This window comes from Tamandua tetradactyla, chromosome 21, assembly GCF_023851605.1.
Source record: "Tamandua tetradactyla isolate mTamTet1 chromosome 21, mTamTet1.pri, whole genome shotgun sequence".
Lineage (NCBI taxonomy): Eukaryota > Metazoa > Chordata > Mammalia > Pilosa > Myrmecophagidae > Tamandua > Tamandua tetradactyla.
This window is the reverse complement of record NC_135347.1, coordinates 57,025,686-57,044,522: the sequence shown is the minus strand read 5'-3', so window position 1 is coordinate 57,044,522 and position 18,837 is coordinate 57,025,686. Positions and strand designations below refer to the sequence as shown.

The 18,837-nt window shown below is 36.8% G+C and overlaps 1 protein-coding gene across 3 annotated transcripts in view; it reads right to left on the bottom strand.

Moving 5' to 3' along the window:
* ANKRD31 (ankyrin repeat domain 31) overlaps positions 1 to 18,837 on the bottom strand; it is a 245,194-nt gene that overhangs the window by 209,915 nt on the left and 16,442 nt on the right. For all 3 annotated transcript variants that reach the window (XM_077139446.1, XM_077139447.1, XM_077139448.1), the window contains exon 2: positions 15,366 to 15,439. In XM_077139446.1, coding sequence (XP_076995561.1) covers positions 15,366 to 15,439 — 74 coding nt within the window. The remainder of the gene's footprint in view (positions 1 to 15,365; positions 15,440 to 18,837) is intronic.

The following is an 18,837-nucleotide window of genomic DNA, read 5'->3' as shown; positions in this document are numbered from 1 at the left end:
ATCTTACAACTGGAGGCGGTTTTATGGACCTTAAACCTAAAGCAAGAGCACTGAAGAAAGAAAGAAAGAAATGGGAGCTCCTCAAAATTAAACACTTTTGTGCATCAAAGAACTTTATCAAGAAAGTAGAAAGACAGCCTACACAATGGGAGACAATATTTGGAAACGACATATCAGATAAAGGTCTAGTATCCAGAATTTATAAAGAGATTGTCCAACTCAACAACAAAAAGACAGCCAACCCAATTACAAAATGGGAAAAAGACTTGAACAGACACCTACCAGAAGAAGAAATACGGATGGCCAAGAGGCACATGAAGAGATGCTCAATGTCCCTGGCCATTAGAGAAATGCAAATCAAAACCACAATGAGATATCATCTCACACCAACCAGAATGGCCATTATCAACAAAACAGAAAATGACAAGTACTGGAGAGGATGCGGAGAAAGAGGCACACTTATCCACTGTTGGTGGGAATGTCAAAGGGTGCAACCACTGTGGAAGGCAGTTTGGCGGTTCCTCAAAAAGCTGAATATAGAATTGCCATACGACCCTGCAATACCATTTCTAGGTATCTACTCAAAGGACTTAAGGGCAAAGACACAAACGGACATTTGCACACCAATGTTTATAGCAGCGTTGTTTACAATTGCAAAGAGATGGAAACAGCCAAAATGTCCATCAACAGAAGAATGGCTAAACAAACTGTGGTATATACATATGATGGAATATTATGCAGCTTTAAGACAGAATAAACTTATGAAGCATGTAATAATATGGATGGACCTAGAGAACATTATGCTGAGTGCGACTAGCCAAAACCTAAAGGACAAATACTGTATGGTCCCACTGATGTGAACCAACATTACAGAATAAACTTGGAATATGTCATCGGTAACAGAGACCATCAGGATTTAGAAACAGGGTAAGACAATGGGTAATTGGAGCTGAAGAGTTACAGACTGTGCAACACAACTAGATACAAAAACTCAAAAATGGACAGCACAATACTATCTAATTGTAATGTAATTTTGTTAAAACACTGAATGAAGCTGCGTCTGAGCTATAGTTTTTTTTATTTGTTTGTTTGTATTTTGTTTTTTCCTTTTTTAATTTTTTTAATTTTTAATTTTTTATTATTTTTATTTTTTCTCTATATTATCATTCTATATCTTTTTCTGTTGTTTTGCTAGTTCTTTTCCTAAATCGATGCAAATGTACTAAGAAATGATGATCACACATCTATGTGATATTAAGAATTACTGATTGCATATGTAGAATGGAATGATTTCTAAATGTTGTGTTAGTTAATCTTTTTTTAATTAATAAAAAAAGAGATCATTTTAGACACAAGGATACAAATAGATTGAAAGTGAAAGAATGGAAAAAGATGTTCCACGAAAGTTGTAATCAAAAGAAAGCAGTAGTAGCTATACTAATATCGGAACAAAGTAGACTTTAAATGTAAAGACAGCATAAGAGACAAAGAAGGACACTACATACTAATTAAAGAGCCAATTCACCAAGAAGATATAACAATCATAAATGTTTATGCTCCCAATCAAGGAGCTCCAAAGTACATGAGCCAGATATTGGCAAAACTAAAGGGAGTGATAGATGTTTCAACAACAATAGTAGGAGACTTCAATATACCTCCCTCCTCTATAGTTAGTACAACCAGATAGAAGATCAACAAGGAAATAGAGAAGTTAAAAAACTTGATAAATGAATTAGACCTAATAGACATTATAGGTCATTGCACTCCAAAGCATAAGGTTATACCTTCTCCTCTAGTGCTTATGGAACATTCTCCAGGATAGATCATATGCTGGGGCACAAAACAGGTCTTTATAAATATAAAAATATTGAAATTATTTAAAGCACTTTCTCTAATCACAATGGGATTAAGCTGGATCTCAAAAACCATCCAAGCATGAGAACATTTGCAAGTATATGGAGATTAAATAACACACTCTTAAACAACCAGTGGGTCAAAGAAGAAATTGCTAGAGAAATCAGTGGCTATCTGGAGATGAATGAAAATGAGAACTTATCAGAACTCATGGGATGTGGCAAAGGCTGTGCTGAGAGGGAAATTTATTGCCCTAAATGCCTATATCAAAAAACAAGAAAGCGCAAAAATCAAGGACTTAACAGCAAACCTGGAGGAACTTGAGAAAGAATAGCAAACTAACCCCAAAGCAAACAGGAGAAGAGAAATAACAAAGATTAAAGCAGAGATAAATGAATGGGAGAACAAAAGGACAATAGAAAGAATCAATAAAACCAAAAGTTGGTTCTTTGAGAAAATCAACAAAATTGATGGGCTACTAGCAAGACTGACAAAGAAAAAAAGAGAGATGATGAAAATAAACAAAATCAGAAATGAGAAGGGGTGCGTAACCACAGACCCTGAAGAAATAAAAGAAATCGTAATAGGATACTATGAACAACTATATGCCAACAAACTGGACAACTTAGATGAAATGGACAAATTCCTGGAGACACACAAACAAGCTACACTGACTCAGGAAGAAATAGAAGATCTCAACAAACCAATCACAAGTAAACAGATTCAATCAGTCATCAAAACCTTCCTACAAAGAAAAGCCCAGGGCCACATGGCTTCACAGGAGAATTTTATCAAACATTCCAGAAAGAACTAACAGCAATCCTGCTCAAACCTTTCCAAAAAAATTGAGGGAAAAGGAACTCTACCTAACTCATTTTATGAAGCTACTATCACTTTAACACCAAAACCGGGCAAAGATGCTATAAGAAAGGAAAACTACAGACGAATCTCCCTAATGAACAGAGATGTAAAAATTCTCTATAAAATATTAACAAATCAAATCCAACAGCACATTAAAAGAATTATACACCATGACCAAATGGGGTTTATACCAGAAATGAAGGATGGTTCAACACAAGAAAATCAATTAATGTAATACAACACATTAACAAATCAAAAGGGAAAAATCACATGATCATCTCAATTGATGCTGAAAAAGCATTCGACAAAATTCAGCATCTTTTTCTGACAAAAGCACTCCAAAAGGTAGGAATCAAAGGTAACTACCTCAATATGATAAAGGGAATATATGAAAAACCGATAGCCAGCATCATACTCAGTGGAGAGAGACTGAAAGCTTTCCCTCTAAGATCAGGTACAAGACAGGGATGCCCACTGTCACCACTATTATTTAACATTGTGCTAGAAGTTCTACCTAGAGCAATCAGACAGGACAAAGAAATAAAAAGAATCCAAATTGGAAGGGAAGAATTAAAACTATCATTATTTGCAGATGATATGATACTACATTTGGAAGATCCTGAGAAACCTACAGCAAAGTTATTTGAGCTAATAAACAAATTCAGCAAGGTGGCAGGATATAAAATTAATTGCGAAAATCAGTAACATTTCTATACATAAGCAATGAGCTAGCTGAGGAGTCAGTTAAGGAAAAAATTTCACTCAAAAAGAATCAAATACTTAGGAATGAATTTAACTAGGGATATAAAGGACTTGTATACAGAAAACCACATAACATTGCTAAAAGAAATCAAAGGAGATCTAAATAGGTGGAAAGACATTGCCTGCTCATGGATAGGAAGGCAAAACAAGACATCAGTTCTCCCCAAATTGATCTACAGATTCAACACAGTACCAATCAAAATTCCAACAACCTACTTTGAAGATTTGGAAAAGCTCACTACCAAATTCAGCTGGAAGGGAAAGAGACCCTGAATAGCTAAAAGCAGCCTAAAAAAGAACAAAGTGGGAAGATTAACACTCTCTGACTTTAAAACCTATTATAAAGCCACAGTGGTCAAACAGCATGGTACTGGCACAAAAACAGAAGCACTGACCAATGGAATTGAGTCAAGAGGGTGGAAACAGACCACTAAATCTATGGTCAACTGATTTTTGACAAGGCCCCCAAATCCTCTGAACTGGGACAAAATAGTCTTTTCAATAATTGGGCATGGAAGAAATGAATATCAATAGCCAAGAGAATGAAAGAGGACCCCTATCTTACATCCTACACAAAAATTAACTCAAAGTGGATCAAACACCTAAATGCAAGAACTAGCACCATAAAGCTTCTAGAAGAAAATGTGGGGAAACATCTTCAAGACCCAGTAATAGGAGGTAGCTTCCTAAACTTTACACCTAAAGCACAAGGAACAAAAGAAAAAATAGATGCATGGGAAATCCTCAAAATCAAATGTTTCTGCACCTCAAAAGATTGTCAAAAAGATGAAGAGGGGGCGGGCCACCGTGGCTCAGCAGGTAAGAATGCTTGCCTGCCATGCCCGAGGACCCGGGTTCGATTCCTGGTGCCTGCCCATGTTAAAAAAAAAAAAAAAAAAAAAAGATGAAGAGGCATCCAACTCCATGGGAGAAAATATTTGGAAATCACATATCAGGCAAAGGTTTGGTTTCCTGTATATACAAAGAAATCATACAATTCAACAACAAAAGAAGAAACAACCCAATTATAAAATGGGCTAAAGATATAAATAGACATTTTTCTAAAGAGCAAATACAGATGGTTCAGAAAAACATAAAGAGATGCTCATTTTCACTGGCTATAAGGGAAATGCAGATCAAGACTACAATGAGACACCACCTCACACCTATAAGAATGATTGCTATTAAACAAACAGGAAACTATAAATGTTGGAGAGGATGTGGAGAAACTGGGCCATTTACGTACTGCTGGTGGGAATGTACAATAGTGTAGCCACTATGGAAGACTGTTTGGCGGTTCCTTAGGAACCTAAATATCGAGCTGCCCTATGATCCAGCAATAGCACTACTTGGTATATACCCAGAAAAGCTGAAAGCAATGACACAAACAGAAATTTGCACACCGATGTTGATAGCAGCATTATTCACAATCGCCAAAAGATGGAAACAAACCAAATACACATCAACAGACGAGTGGATCAACAAAATGTGGTATATACATAAGATGGAATATTATGCAGCAGTAAGACAAAATGATGTCCTGAAGCACATGACAAGATGGATGAGGCTTGAGGACATAATGTTGAGCAAAATCAGCCAGACACAAAAGGATAGATACTGTATGATTCCACTTTTATGACCAGCATAAAGGTATAATCAGAGGCTTAAAATACAGAATACAGGGGACTTAGAGATACATAGAAGCTAGAGCTGGGTGAACAATTATTTAATGAGGTTGAACTCCAATGTACGTGAATAGATAGGAGTGAAGGTGATTCTCTGATGGGTACAGAAGTAATATTACCACATTGAAGATGAACAAGAATGAAAGGGGTTGTATAGACGTATGTGTCCCACTGATTCACACTAGAAATATGAATGAGTTCTCATAAGAATTACTTCAAAGATATGATTCTTGTAGAGTGTTTAAGTGCTGGTTACAGGGGGAAACTGCTATTGCATGCTATAAGCTATGTTCAAAAGTAAACCATCAACACTACCACAGCAAGAGCAGAGATATATAATGGGGTGAGGTACAAGAGTTAAGAGGAGGTTTAGCTTTCCTATTTGGCAGAGGTGTTTTTATTGGTTTTCTTTCTCGGGATCATTGAATATATCTAAAATTGAGAATGTTGATAGACTGTGGCCTTTGGGCCTTCTACATGATGCCTGATGAATGCAGGTGGCTGAAGGATATGCTGGTGGAGAAGTAGATTGGGGAACCTATGAATGAAGGTTGGGCTGCTACAAAAAGGAACAATGTCATGAGGCATGCAACAATATGAATGAATATGTGGGATATTTGGTGAGACAAAATAAGCCAGAAACAAAAAAATAACAATTCTATGGTCACCTTTAGAAAATGCTTATAAGAAAATAGGGGCCTAGATTATGAGCTTTTGGAGCAGACACATTATGTGTGGAGTGGTGATTATTATTTCTGGATTTTGAGAGGCTGTTTTATGTATGTAACCTGATATTTAGAGATAAGAATGAAGCTGAGCAGGATGGGGTTAAAGTAATTGAGAACATAAGGGTAAGGAAGACAGTGTCTATATTTTAGAACCACACATACTCTTTGAGACCAATGGAAGAAAGGTTTATTTGATCTGGAACTGACATTTTCTGTGGTGCATAATCTAATTCAACCATCTGTATAGCTCATTTGAACAACTGGAACACAGGAAGCACAGAATAAGAAAGAGGTCCTTTAATCCTGTATAGATTATTGTAATGCTTGGAAATATCCTAGAGTATATTAAGCAGATAATCAAAAAGTATTGGCAAAGTCCCCTGAGGGAGGGGAGAAAGAATATGGAACTATTAAACCTTACCATCAGGGAATCCCCTGATACTCTGTCAAACTTTAGGGATATGCAAGTCAATAGGCCATGCCCTCAATCATGAGGCTTACTCTTGTAAAGCTTATGCAGGTAGCAGAGAAGCTTAGACCACCTATAGGCATGCCTAAGAGTTACTTCTGGAGGACCTCTGTTGTTGCTCAGATGTGACTTCTGTCTCTCTAAGCCCAACTCTGCAAGCGAAATCATTGCCTTCTCCCCTATGTGGGACATGACATCCAGGGGTGAAAGTCTCCCTGGCAACATGGGAGAGGACTCCCAGGGATGGATCCAGACCTGGCACCGTGGGATCAACAATTTCATCCTGACCAAAAGGGGGGAAAGAAGTGTAATTAATAAAGGATCGGTGGCAGAGAGAGTTCAAATAGAGTCGAGAGGCTACTCTGGAGGTTGCTCTTATGCAAGCTTCAGGTAGACTTTGCTACCTATCATAACCTGCCAACCGCCAACCAGGACCATTCCAGCCAATCCTAAAAAACACCTAGGACAATACATAAGATTCCACAAGGGTTCCAGGCACTAGAGTAACTTTCCAGAAACCTACAACCTCCAGATCGTCCTGGTCCAGATAAGTCCTGAAACCTAGCCCAGCCTCTCCAGAACATCAGATGGTTGCATCTTCCTACCCCATACTAGTCATAGACCCTTCCAATATGAAAAATTTAGAACTGCCATAGCCCAAAAAACTCTAAAGAGAGATATGGAAAGATCAAAGGTGATGGAATTATACATAGAAGATAGGACTTAACAAATGAATATGAATGCGGAATCATTAAATTGATATCTCTTTTAGTCTCCAGTATTTTAGAGCAGCCAGAAGTAAATACCTAAAATTGTGAAATTGTAACCCACATCAAAGTCTGAAATATGTCCTACAACTAATTGTGGTGCTGTGCTTTGAAATTTATGGCTTTTTTTGTATATATGTTATTTTTCACAAAGGAAAAAAAAGTCGATTGTGATGATAAAGTATTTAAGCTCTCTAGCCTCCTATATTCTGGAGCAGCTAGAAGGAAAAATATGAGAGGATCGAATGGTAGCCCATGACGAACGCTGGGGTCTGTCCTGTAACCACTTGTTGAAGAGTGCTTTGAAAACTATTGCTTTTTCTTTTTTTTTTGCTTTGCATATATGTTATACTATACAACAAAAAAAAAGTTTTAAAAACAGAGAAAAATATATATGCCTGAAGTAGAAATGGAAGAAGAGGAAATATACCATCTATAGATTAGAAGATGGAACTGGAGTAAAGGAAAGCCAACCAGTGGTAAACAGATTGTCCCACAAAACAGGAAAATGAAGAGGTCCCGCAGAAGAAATTTTACGGATTTCCTCATTAAAACCCCAGAAAACCACTTAGCTCACAGTAGGCCTCTAACCCAAAGCAAAATCTTTCAAATTCCATCAACAAGAGAGTTAATTGGAAGTACACAGTGAGTAAAGTCTCACACTTCATTGAGCTTTTTGTTTCAACCAAAGAAACTCAGGACAAGTGCTGTAGCCATGTATACTGTATACAGGGCTATCTTACTCAGCTCACCAGATACAGAAATATACTAAAAGGCAAAAATGATAAAATAATGTAGGGGTTGCAAAGGAATAATCAAATAGATCAATAAATTCAAACACAAAGACCTACATATATTTAGTAATTTAATGTATGACAATAATGGAATTTTAAACAGTGTTGCAAAATGATGGATTGTTCAATGAATAAGGCTGGGGTAACCGGGTAACCATTTGAAAAAAAATAAAGTTAGAGCCCTACCTCTCCCATATGCCAAAATATTCCAAACATATTAAAGATATAAATACAAAAACTATAAAAATTGGAAATAAAGGCAAATATTTTTATGGTCTTGAGGTAGGAAAAGTATTTCTGAGTTTGGCAGAAAACCAAGAAACCCTAAAAGAAAAGAATGACAGATTTTACTATATAAAAACTTTAAAATGATGCACTACAAAAGATATCATGAAAATAAAATTAGTAGATAACTAATAAACTGGGTAAAATTACTTGTAATATATATGACAAAGGTTTGCTATTTTTAATGTATAAAATGCTCTTATAAATCAATAATAAAATGAAAACAATTAAGAGACCTGATGCAATTCTTCAAAAATGCAAATTAAAATAATAAGAGGGTGGGCCACGGTGGCTCAGCAGGCAAGAATGCTTGCCTGTCTTGCCAGAGGACCCGGGTTCAATTCCCGGTGCCTGCCCATGTAAAAAAAAATAAAATAAAATAATAAGATACTTTTTGTTTACCAGTTTGGCAAAGACAAATTATGTCCTGTGCTGGGTCTAGGGGTAAAAATCTGCTTTTAGAGAGTTTTTCTAAGGAAATAATCATAAAAGTAAAGAAAAGTGGAAGTATTTGCAATAATATTAAATGATAAACATCATAACTATCATCTATTCATTATATAAGGGTACCCACATACAATAGAATAATATGTAGCAATTTAAAAGGTCAATGTGGAAAAGAAAAAATACCCATGATATGATACCAACTATGAAAAAAGATATTTATATTAACATACAAAAGTCTAGAAGGATATATAAATGTCAAATACTGCCAATCTTTGGGAGTGAAATTAAAATTAAAAGGGATAATAAGGAGTGGGATGTTTTACTTTGTATATTATATGTATATATGGCTTGTTTTTTATTTTTGTGAAAAATAACATATATACAAAAAAGCAATACACTTCAAAGCATATCATACCATTAATTGTAGAACATATTTCAAAGTTTGGTATGGGTTACAATTTTACAATTTTAGGTTTTTACTTCTAGCTGGTCTAAGATACCGGAGACTAACAGAAATATCAGTATAATGATTCAGCAATCATACTCATATGTTAAGCCCTACCTTCTCTGTATAATTCCACCACCACCTTTGATCTTTCTCTCACTCTTTAGGCTATGCCCATTCTAACTTTTTCATGTTGAAGGAGCTGTCAATAACATGGGATGGGGGATGGAATTAGCTGATGTCCTGGAGAGGCTGCCAGCCGGCATTTCAGGATTTAACTGATCCAGGGGCCCATCTGGAGGTTGTAGGTTTCTGGAAAGTTACCTTAGCACATGGAACCTTTGTAGAATCTTATATATTGTTCTAGGTGTTCTTTAGGATTGGCAGGAATGGTTTTGGTTGAGGTTTGGCAAGTTATGGGAGGTAGCAATGCTTAGCTTGAAGCTTGCCTAAGAGTGACCTCCAGAGTAGTCTCTTGACTCTATTTGAACTCTCTCAACCTGATACCTTACTTGATATACTTTTTTACCCTTTTTGATCAAGATGACATTGTTGATCCCATGGTTCCAGGGCCAGACTCATCCCTGGGAGTCATCTCCCATGCTGCCAAGGAGACTTTCACCTCTGGATGTCATGTAGTGGGGAGGGCAATGATTTCACTTGCAGAACTGAGCTTAGAGAGAGGCCACATCTGAGCAACAAAAGAGGTCCTCTGGAAGTAACTTTTAGGTATACTTATAAGGTAGGCTAAGTTTCTTTACTACATACATAAGCATCAAAAGAGCAGGCCTCAAGAGCAGAGGTTTGGCCTATTGATTTGGGTGTGCTTAATGTTTGACATGGTATCAGGGGTTTCCCTGGTGGTAAAGTTTAATAGTTCCATATATTTTCTCCCATCCCTCAAGCAACTTTGCCAATACTTTTTTTTTTTTATTAACGGAAAGAAAAAAAAAAAGAAATTGACACAACATTTAGAAATCATACCGTTCTACATATGCACTCAGTAATTCTTAACATCATCACATAGATGCATGATCATCGTTTCTTAGTACATTTGCATCGGTTTAGAGGAACTAGCAACACAACAGAAAAAGATATAAAATGTTAATATAAAGAAAAGAAATAACAGTAGTAATAATAGTAAAAAACAACAACAACAAACAAACAAACAAGCAAACAAAAACAAAAAAAACCCTATAGCTCAGATGCAGCTTCATTCAGTGTTTTAACATGATTACTTTACAATTAGGTATTATTGTGCTGTCCATTTTTGAGTTTTTGTATCTAGTCCTGTTGCACAGTCTGTATTCCTTCAGCTTCAATTACCCATTGTCTTACCCTGTTTCTAACTCCTGCTGAACTCTGTTACCAATGACATATTTCAAGTTTATTCTCGAATGTCCGTTCACATCAGTGGGACCATACAGTATTTGTCCTTTAGTTTTTGGCTGGATTCACTCAGCATAATATTCTCTAGGTCCATCCATGTTATTACATGGTTCATAAGTTTATCTTGTCTTAAAGCTGCATAATATTCCATCATATGTATATACCACAGTTTGTTTAGCCATTCTTCTGTTGATGGACATTTTGGCTGTTTCCATCTCTTTGCAATTGTAAACAACGCTGCTATAAACATTGGTGTGCAAATGTCCGTTTGTGTCTTTGCCCTTAAGTCCTTTGAGTAGATACCTAGAAATGGTATTGCAGGGTCGTATGGCAATTCTATATTCAGCTTTTTGAGGAACCGCCAAACTGCCTTCCACAGTGGTTGCACCCTTTGACATTCCCACCAACAGTGGATAAGTGTGCCTCTTTCTCCGCATCCTCTCCAGTACTTGTCATTTTCTGTTTTGTTGATAATGGCCATTCTGGTTGGTGTGAGATGATATCTCATTGTGGTTTTGATTTGCATTTCTCTAATGGCCAGGGACATTGAGCATCTCTTCATGTGCCTCTTGGCCATCCGTATTTCTTCTTCTGGTAGGTGTCTGTTCAAGTCTTTTTCCCATTTTGTAATTGGGTTGGCTGTCTTTTTGTTGTTGAGTTGGACAATCTCTTTATAAATTCTGGATACTAGACCTTTATCTGATATGTCGTTTCCAAATATTGTCTCCCATTGTGTAGGCTGTCTTTCTACTTTCTTGATAAAGTTCTTTGATGCACAAAAGTGTTTAATTTTGAGGAGCTCCCATTTCTTTCTTTCTTTCTTCAGTGCTCTTGCTTTAGGTTTAAGGTCCATAAAACCGCCTCCAGTTGTAAGATTCATAAGATATCTCCCTACATTTTCCTCTAACTGTTTTATGGTCTTAGACCTAATGTTTAGATCTTTGATCCATTTTGAGTTAATTTTTGTATAAGGTGTGAGATACGGGTCTTCTTTCATTCTTTTACTTATGGATATCCAGTTCTCTAGGCACCATTTATTGAAGAGACTGTTCTGTCCCAGGTGAGTTGGCTTGACTGCCTTATCAAAGATCAAATGTCCATAGATGAGAGGGTCTATATCTGAGCACTCTATTCGATTCCATTGGTCGATATATCTATCTTTATGCCAATACCATGCTGTTTTGACCACTGTGGCTTCATAATATGCCTTAAAGTCAGGCAGCGCGAGACCTCCAGCTTCGTTTTTTTTCCTCAAGATGTTTTTAGCAATTCGGGGCACCCTGCCCTTCCAGATAAATTTGCTTATTGGTTTTTCTATTTCTGAAAAATAAGTTGTTGGGATTTTGATTGGTATTGCATTGAATCTGTAAATCAATTTAGGTAGGATTGACATCTTAACTATATTTAGTCTTCCAATCCATGAACACGGTATGCCCTTCCATCTATTTAGGTCTTCTGTGATTTCTTTTAACAGTTTCTTGTACTTTTCTTTATATAGGTTTTTTGTCTCTTTGGTTAAATTTATTCCTAGGTATTTTATTCTTTTAGTTGTGATTGTAAATGGGATTCGTTTCTTGATTTCCACCTCAGCTTGTTCATTACTATTGTATAGAAAAGCTACAGATTTTTGAATGTTGTTCTTGTAGCCTGCTACTTTGCTGTACTCATTTATTAGCTCTAGTAATTTTGTTGTGGATTTTTCTGGGTTTTCGACGTATAGTATCATATCGTCTGCAAACAGTGATAGTTTTACTTCTTCCTTTCCAGTTTTGATGCCTTGTATTTCTTTTTCTTGCCTAATTGCTCTGGCTAGAACTTCCAACACAATGTTGAATAATAGTGGTGATAGTGGACATCCTTGTCTTGGTCCTGATCTTAGGGGGAAAGTTTTCAATTTTTCCCCATTGAGGATGGTATTAGCTGTGGGTTTTTCATGTATTCCCTCTATCATTTTAAGGAAGTTCCCTTGTATTCCTATCTTTTGAAGTGTTTTCAGCAGGAAAGGATGTTGAATCTTGTCAAATGCCTTCTCTGCATCAATTGAGATGATCATGTGATTTTTCTGCTTTGATTTGTTGATATGGTGTATTACATTAATTGATTTTCTTATGTTGAACCATCCTTGCATACCTGGGATGAATCCTACTTGGTCATGATGTATAATTCTTTTAATGTGTTGTTGGATACGATTTGCTAGAATTTTATTGAGGATTTTTGCATCTGTATTCATTAGAGAGATTGGTCTGTAGTTTTCTTTTTTTGTAATATCTTTGCCTGGTTTTGGTATGAGGGTGATGTTGGCTTCATAGAATGAATTAGGTAGTTTTCCCTCCACTTCGATTATGTTGAAGAGTTTGAGGAGAGTAGGTACTAATTCTTTCTGGAATGTTTGATAGAATTCACATGTGAAGCCGTCTGGTCCTGGACTTTTCTTTGTAGGGAGCTTTTGAATAACTAATTCAATCTCTTTACTTGTGATTGGTTTGTTGAGGTCGTCCATTTCTTCTTGAGTCAAAGTTGGTTGTTCATGTCTTTCCAGGAACCTGTCCATTTCATCTAAATTGTTGTATCCATTTCATCTAAATTGTTGTATTTATTAGCGTAAAGTTGTTCATAGTGTCTTTATTTCTGTGAGGTCAGTAGTTATGTCTCCTCTTCCATTTCTAATCTTATTTATTTGCATCCTCTCTGTTCTTCTTTTTGTCAATCTTGCTAAGGGCCCATCAATTTTATTGATTTTCTCATAGAACCAACTTCTGGTCTTATTGATTTTCTCTATTGTTTTCATGTTTTCAATTTCATTTATTTCTGCTCTAATCTTTGTTATTTCTTTCCTTTTGCTTGCTTTGGGATTAGTTTGCTGTTCTTTCTCCAGTTCTTCCAAGTGGACAGTTAATTCCTGCATTTTTGCCTTTTCTTCTTTTCTGATAAAGGCATTTAGGGCAATAAATTTCCCTCTTAGCACTGCCTTTGCTGCGTCCCATAAGTTTTGATATGTTGTGTCTTCATTTTCATTTGCCTCTAGGTATTTACTAATTTCTCTTGCAATTTCTTCTTTGACCCACTTGTTGTTTAAGAGTGTGTTGTTGAGCCTCCATGTATTTATGAATTTTCTAGCCAATACTTTTTGATTATCTGTTTTATATACTCTGAGATGTATCCAGGCATTACATTAAGCTATATAGGATTAATGGCCCTCATTCTTACTTGCGGCTCCCTGTGTTTGGACTGTTGAAATGTTCTATCCAGACAGATTGAGTTACATTATTCTGTGCTACAGAAAATTCTGGTTCTGGATAAAATAAATCTTTCTTCCTCTGGTCTCAAAGAATAGATGAGGTTCTAAAATATAGAACCCTGTATTTCAAACTACCTTAATCTGGACTTGATCACTTTCATTCTTATCTCTAAATATCAGGTTATCCATATATAAAACAGCCTCTTAAAATCCAGAAATAACAATTACTACTCCAGACTAAATGTGACTACTGTAAGAGCTTACAATCTAGGCCCCTGTTTTCTTATAAGTATTTTTTTAAATGAGACAATACAATAATCTCTTTTGTTTCTGGCTTATTTTGCCTCACCAAATGTCCCACAGTTTCATTCACAATGTTGCATGTCTCACAACTTCACTCCTTTTTATAGTAGTATAATATTCAATCATATGTATACACTAGCATTCACCAATCTAATTCTCAGTCAGTACATCCTTTGGCCACCTCTATACATTGGACATCACGTATGATATAAATGGTAGGTTATTTCCTATTAAAAGGGATAATAAGGAGTGGGACCTTCCTATTTAGGAAATAACCTACTATTTAGGAAAAATAATCCATCAATAAAGTGAACAGTCTACTCACACTCTCAATTTTAGATAATTTCATTAGTCCCAAGAAAAAGTACGCTATATATTTTTATAGTTCAGAAATACTTTATACTTTTAATAATTAGCAAAAGGGGAAGAGGGAAAGAGGGAGAGGGAGAGGGAAAGAAAGAGAGGGAGAGGAAGACGAGGGAAGGGAAGGGACAAACGAGTGGAATATTTTAACAGACTTCTGACTCCTTCCTAGTGGCACTTTATATATCATAAGAATACATTTTGAAATTCAATAATATACACTGTCCCTTCTAATTAATGTAGGAAGAAACATTCCATGATGAAACCGTAACTTGTCATTGGGGTATCAGTTGAGATGATATATGTTGTAATACATAACACAATATATAAAATTTAGGAAACTTCATGGGTGTTTAGTAAATTGTTCGTTCATTTTATACCTATTTCCATACCTTCTCAAAAACAAAAACTCAATGAATAAATCACAAAAGGAAATAACCTACCATTTATATACCTACTGCAGAATAGATCTTTTTGAATAGTGACTATAAGTGATAGCTTTTTTTAAAAGTGTTTAAATCTAACCAATGGAAAATTCAACCAAGCAGTTGTGGACACAGGTATATAGAGGGTTGATAGGGCAAAGGTACCTTTTAAAAATATCTATATTCAAAGGATACTGGTACCTTAATTTTAATGTAGTAGACAGAAACTGGTTACTAAAAAGAATTCCCCCTTTATAATCAGAATCTAGGGTTAAGCTTGAGATTTTGTAAGGGGAAAGAGCCATCCAGGTACCACTTCTGAAGCCCTTTCCAAGAGTCTTAAACATCTTTCAAAAGTTATAATCCCCATTGTTATGCCTACCATAATAGACCTTAACAGATTTCAGGGTCTTTTACAGACACCTCAGGGTGTATTACACAACATTTGTGTAAAGTTAAAGTACAAAACTAAATAAAAATGGACAAGTTAATGGAATAATTACACATGGAAAACTAAAGGGATTATTTAGTGAAAAGAATCATGTCTCACCTTTGCACATTCCACTTACACCAGGATAGAGACTGAATGCAGATCTACGAGATGTGTCTTCATCGAAGTGCAACCTTTCCAACGCCAAAAAAATAAGGGAAAGATTGTATCATGTTTCTTAAACAGAGTCTGCCATTTTAACTACTATATTTATTACACCTAAACTTGCTAAAATTCTTAGTTACTAATAATAGTTCTATTTGAAAGTTTTTCTTTTTCAGAAATGTACAAATTAATTAAGAACCCTGGGGGTGAAGGCTAGTTCAGTGGTAGAGTTCTTGCCAGGTTCAATTCCCAGCCCATGCACCTACCACCCCCACACAAAAAAATTCAACAAATAGTGCTGCAATACTGGGATAGTCACATGGAAAAAGAATGAAACTTAACCGCAACATACATACAGCATACAAAAATACATACATGCATGCATGCAAACATACATACATACATATATAAAAAAGAACCTATCCAAGATGAAAAATAAAGACTCAATCTTTATTGGTCATGTCCATTTTCACAAAGCCTGCTATTGTTTTTGGATATTTGGGGATAAGGGGCATTATATATATATATTTTTACCAATGAAATATTCCAAGTTTATTCACTAATGTCAGTTCATATCAGTGAGACCATACAGTATTTGTCCTTTTGTTTCTGGCTAATCACACTCAGCATAATGTCCTTAAGGTCCATTCATGCTGTTACATACTTCATGACTTTATTCTGTCTTACAGCTGCATAATATTCCATCTTATGTAAATGCCACAGTTTGTTTAGACAACTGTCTGTTGATAGACATTTGGCTGCTTCCATCTCTTGGTAATTGTAAATAATGCTGCTATAAACATGGGTGTGTAAATCTCCATTTGTGTCCTTGCCCTCATGTTCTTTGAATAGAGGCAGCATATAGATGGGTCCTGTTTTTAAATCCATTCTGCAGACTATGTCATTTGATTGTAGAGTTTAATCCATTAACATTCAGTGTTATTACTGCATGGGTAGTACTTTCTTCTACTATTTTGCCTTCTGGATTTTATATGTCATATCTAATTTTCCTCCTTTTTACCTTTACTCATAGTCTTCCTTTCTACACTCTTCTCCACACTTCTCTCTTCTGTCTTTGTATCTGTCTCTAGTGCTCCCTTTAGTATTTCTTGCAGAGCTGGTCTCTTGGTCACAAATTCTCTCAGTGATTTTTTTGTATGAAAGCGTTTTAATTTCCCCCTCATTTTTGAAGGACGATTTTGCTGGATATAGAATTCTTGGTTGGCAGTTTTTCTCTTTTAATAACTTAAATATATCATCCCACTGTCTTCTTGCCTCCATGGTTTTGCTGAGAGATCTGCGCATAGTCTTATTGGGTTTCCCTTGTATGTGATGGATTGCTTTTCTCTTGCTGCTTTCAAAATTCTCTCTTTCTCTTTGACCTCTGACATTCTGATTAGTAAATGTCTTGGAGTATGTCTATTTGGATCTATTCTCTTTGGGGTACGCTGCACTTCTTGGATCTGTAATTTTAAGTTTTTCATAAGAGTTGGGAAATTTTCAGTGATAATTTCCTCCATTAGTTTTTCTCCTCGTCTTCCCTTCTCTTCTCCTTCTGGGACACCCACAACACATATATTCATGCGCTTCATATTGTCTTTCAATTCCCTCAGTCCCTGCTCATATTTTTCCATTTTTTTCCCTATATTTTCTTTTTCTTGCCGGATTTCAGATGTTCCGTCCTCCAGTTCAGAAATCTTATGTTCTGTCTCTTGAAATCTACCATTGTAGGTTTCCATTGTTTTTTTCATCTCTTCTGCCTTGCCTTTCATTCCCATAAGTTCTGTGATTTGTTTTTTCAGACTTTCAATTTCTTCTTTTTATTCTTTCCTTGTCTTCTTTATATCCTCCCTCAATTCATTGATTTGTTTTTTGATGAGGTTTTCCATGCCTGTTCGTATATTCTGAATTAATTGTTTCAGCTCCTGTATGTCATTTGAATTGTTGGTTTGTTCCTTTGACTGGGCCATATCTTCAATTTTCCTAGTGTGATGTTATTTTTTGCTGGTGTCTAGGTATTTAATTACCTTAATTAGTTTATTCTGGAGATTTCTTTCACTTCTTTTACCTAGGGTTTTCTTGCTGGATGAATTTGTTGTCTATCAGTTCTTTGACATTCGGTCCAGCTTTATCTGGACCTCTAGCTTAAGTTTTAACAGAGAATTTTTCAGTTCTTGTTTTCTTGTTTCTTGCCCTGCTTGTAAGGTGCCTTCCACCCCTGACCCCCACCCTTAGGAGGGTTTACTTAGATATTATAGACCCCAGTCGGATTTTCCCAGACCAAACTGGCCTCCTATCAGGAGGAAAGAGTCACCTGCATCGGTTTTCCCTGAGGGTGAGACCCAGCAGGTTGAAAGACTTTCCTATGAAGTCTCTGGACTCTGTTTTTCTTATCCCTGCCCAGTACGTGGCACTTGTCTGCCTGCAGGTCCCACCAGCATAAGATGATGTGGTACCTTTAACTTTGGCAGACTCTCCCTGCTGGGGGCGTGGTGGAGACAGAGGAGAGGTTGTAGACTGGTTTTAATGGTTTCAAGTTACCAAGACCTGGTGTCTGAATTCCTTGCTGGAGGGATTCCACCTGAGTTGGGTCTCACCCCTCCCCTGGGGAAGGCACAGGCTCCAGACAAGCCCCCCAAAGAGCTCACTTCTGCCTATGCCTGGGGTAGTTGTAGCCTGAGAAGTCCTGCTGCTATATCCAAAGGCAGTCCTAAGCCTTTGCAGAAACACAGCCACAAAAACCTCTGTTTCCTTCTTCCTCCCCGCCCCTTTTTCTGTCAGTCCTGCCCCCTTGGCACCAGGGCAAAAATGAGCAACCTCCACTTTGAACAGATTCACCTAAGCTGGGTGCCTATTTTTAGTAGTCAGAATTTGTTAATTAATGCCACAATTGGTGTTTGGTTGGACTCAGCCCCTGCTGCTGTTAAAGTCTCTTTCCTTTCCCTCTGGGAAGCAGCCTTTGGGGGAGGGGTGCCAGCTTCCATGGCTTGGGGAACTCACGGTTCTGGGGAGGCTCACAGCCAGTCCAACTGGTCCAGACTGGGGTACGCTGTGTGTCTGGTCACTGACGTGGCCCCAGGAGCTGGTATGTACTGTTTGTGGTTATTTAGTAATTGTTCTGAAGAACGAACTAAAATGCACACATTGTTAAGCTGCCATCTTCTATATTTTTTGAACAAAGATAAAACTGCCATAATAATGGCACTTAAAAAACTAATCATATGGGTTGGCCACAGTGGCTCAGCAGGCTGAGTTCTCACTTGCCATGCTGGAGACCTGGATTCGATTTCTGGTGCCTGCCCATGCAAAAAATTAAAATTAAAAAAAAAAATCATAGGGTGGGCCACAGTGGTTCAGCAGGCAAGAGTTCTTCCCTGCCATGCTGGAGACACTGGTTTGATTCCTGGTGCCTGCCTGTGCAAAAAAA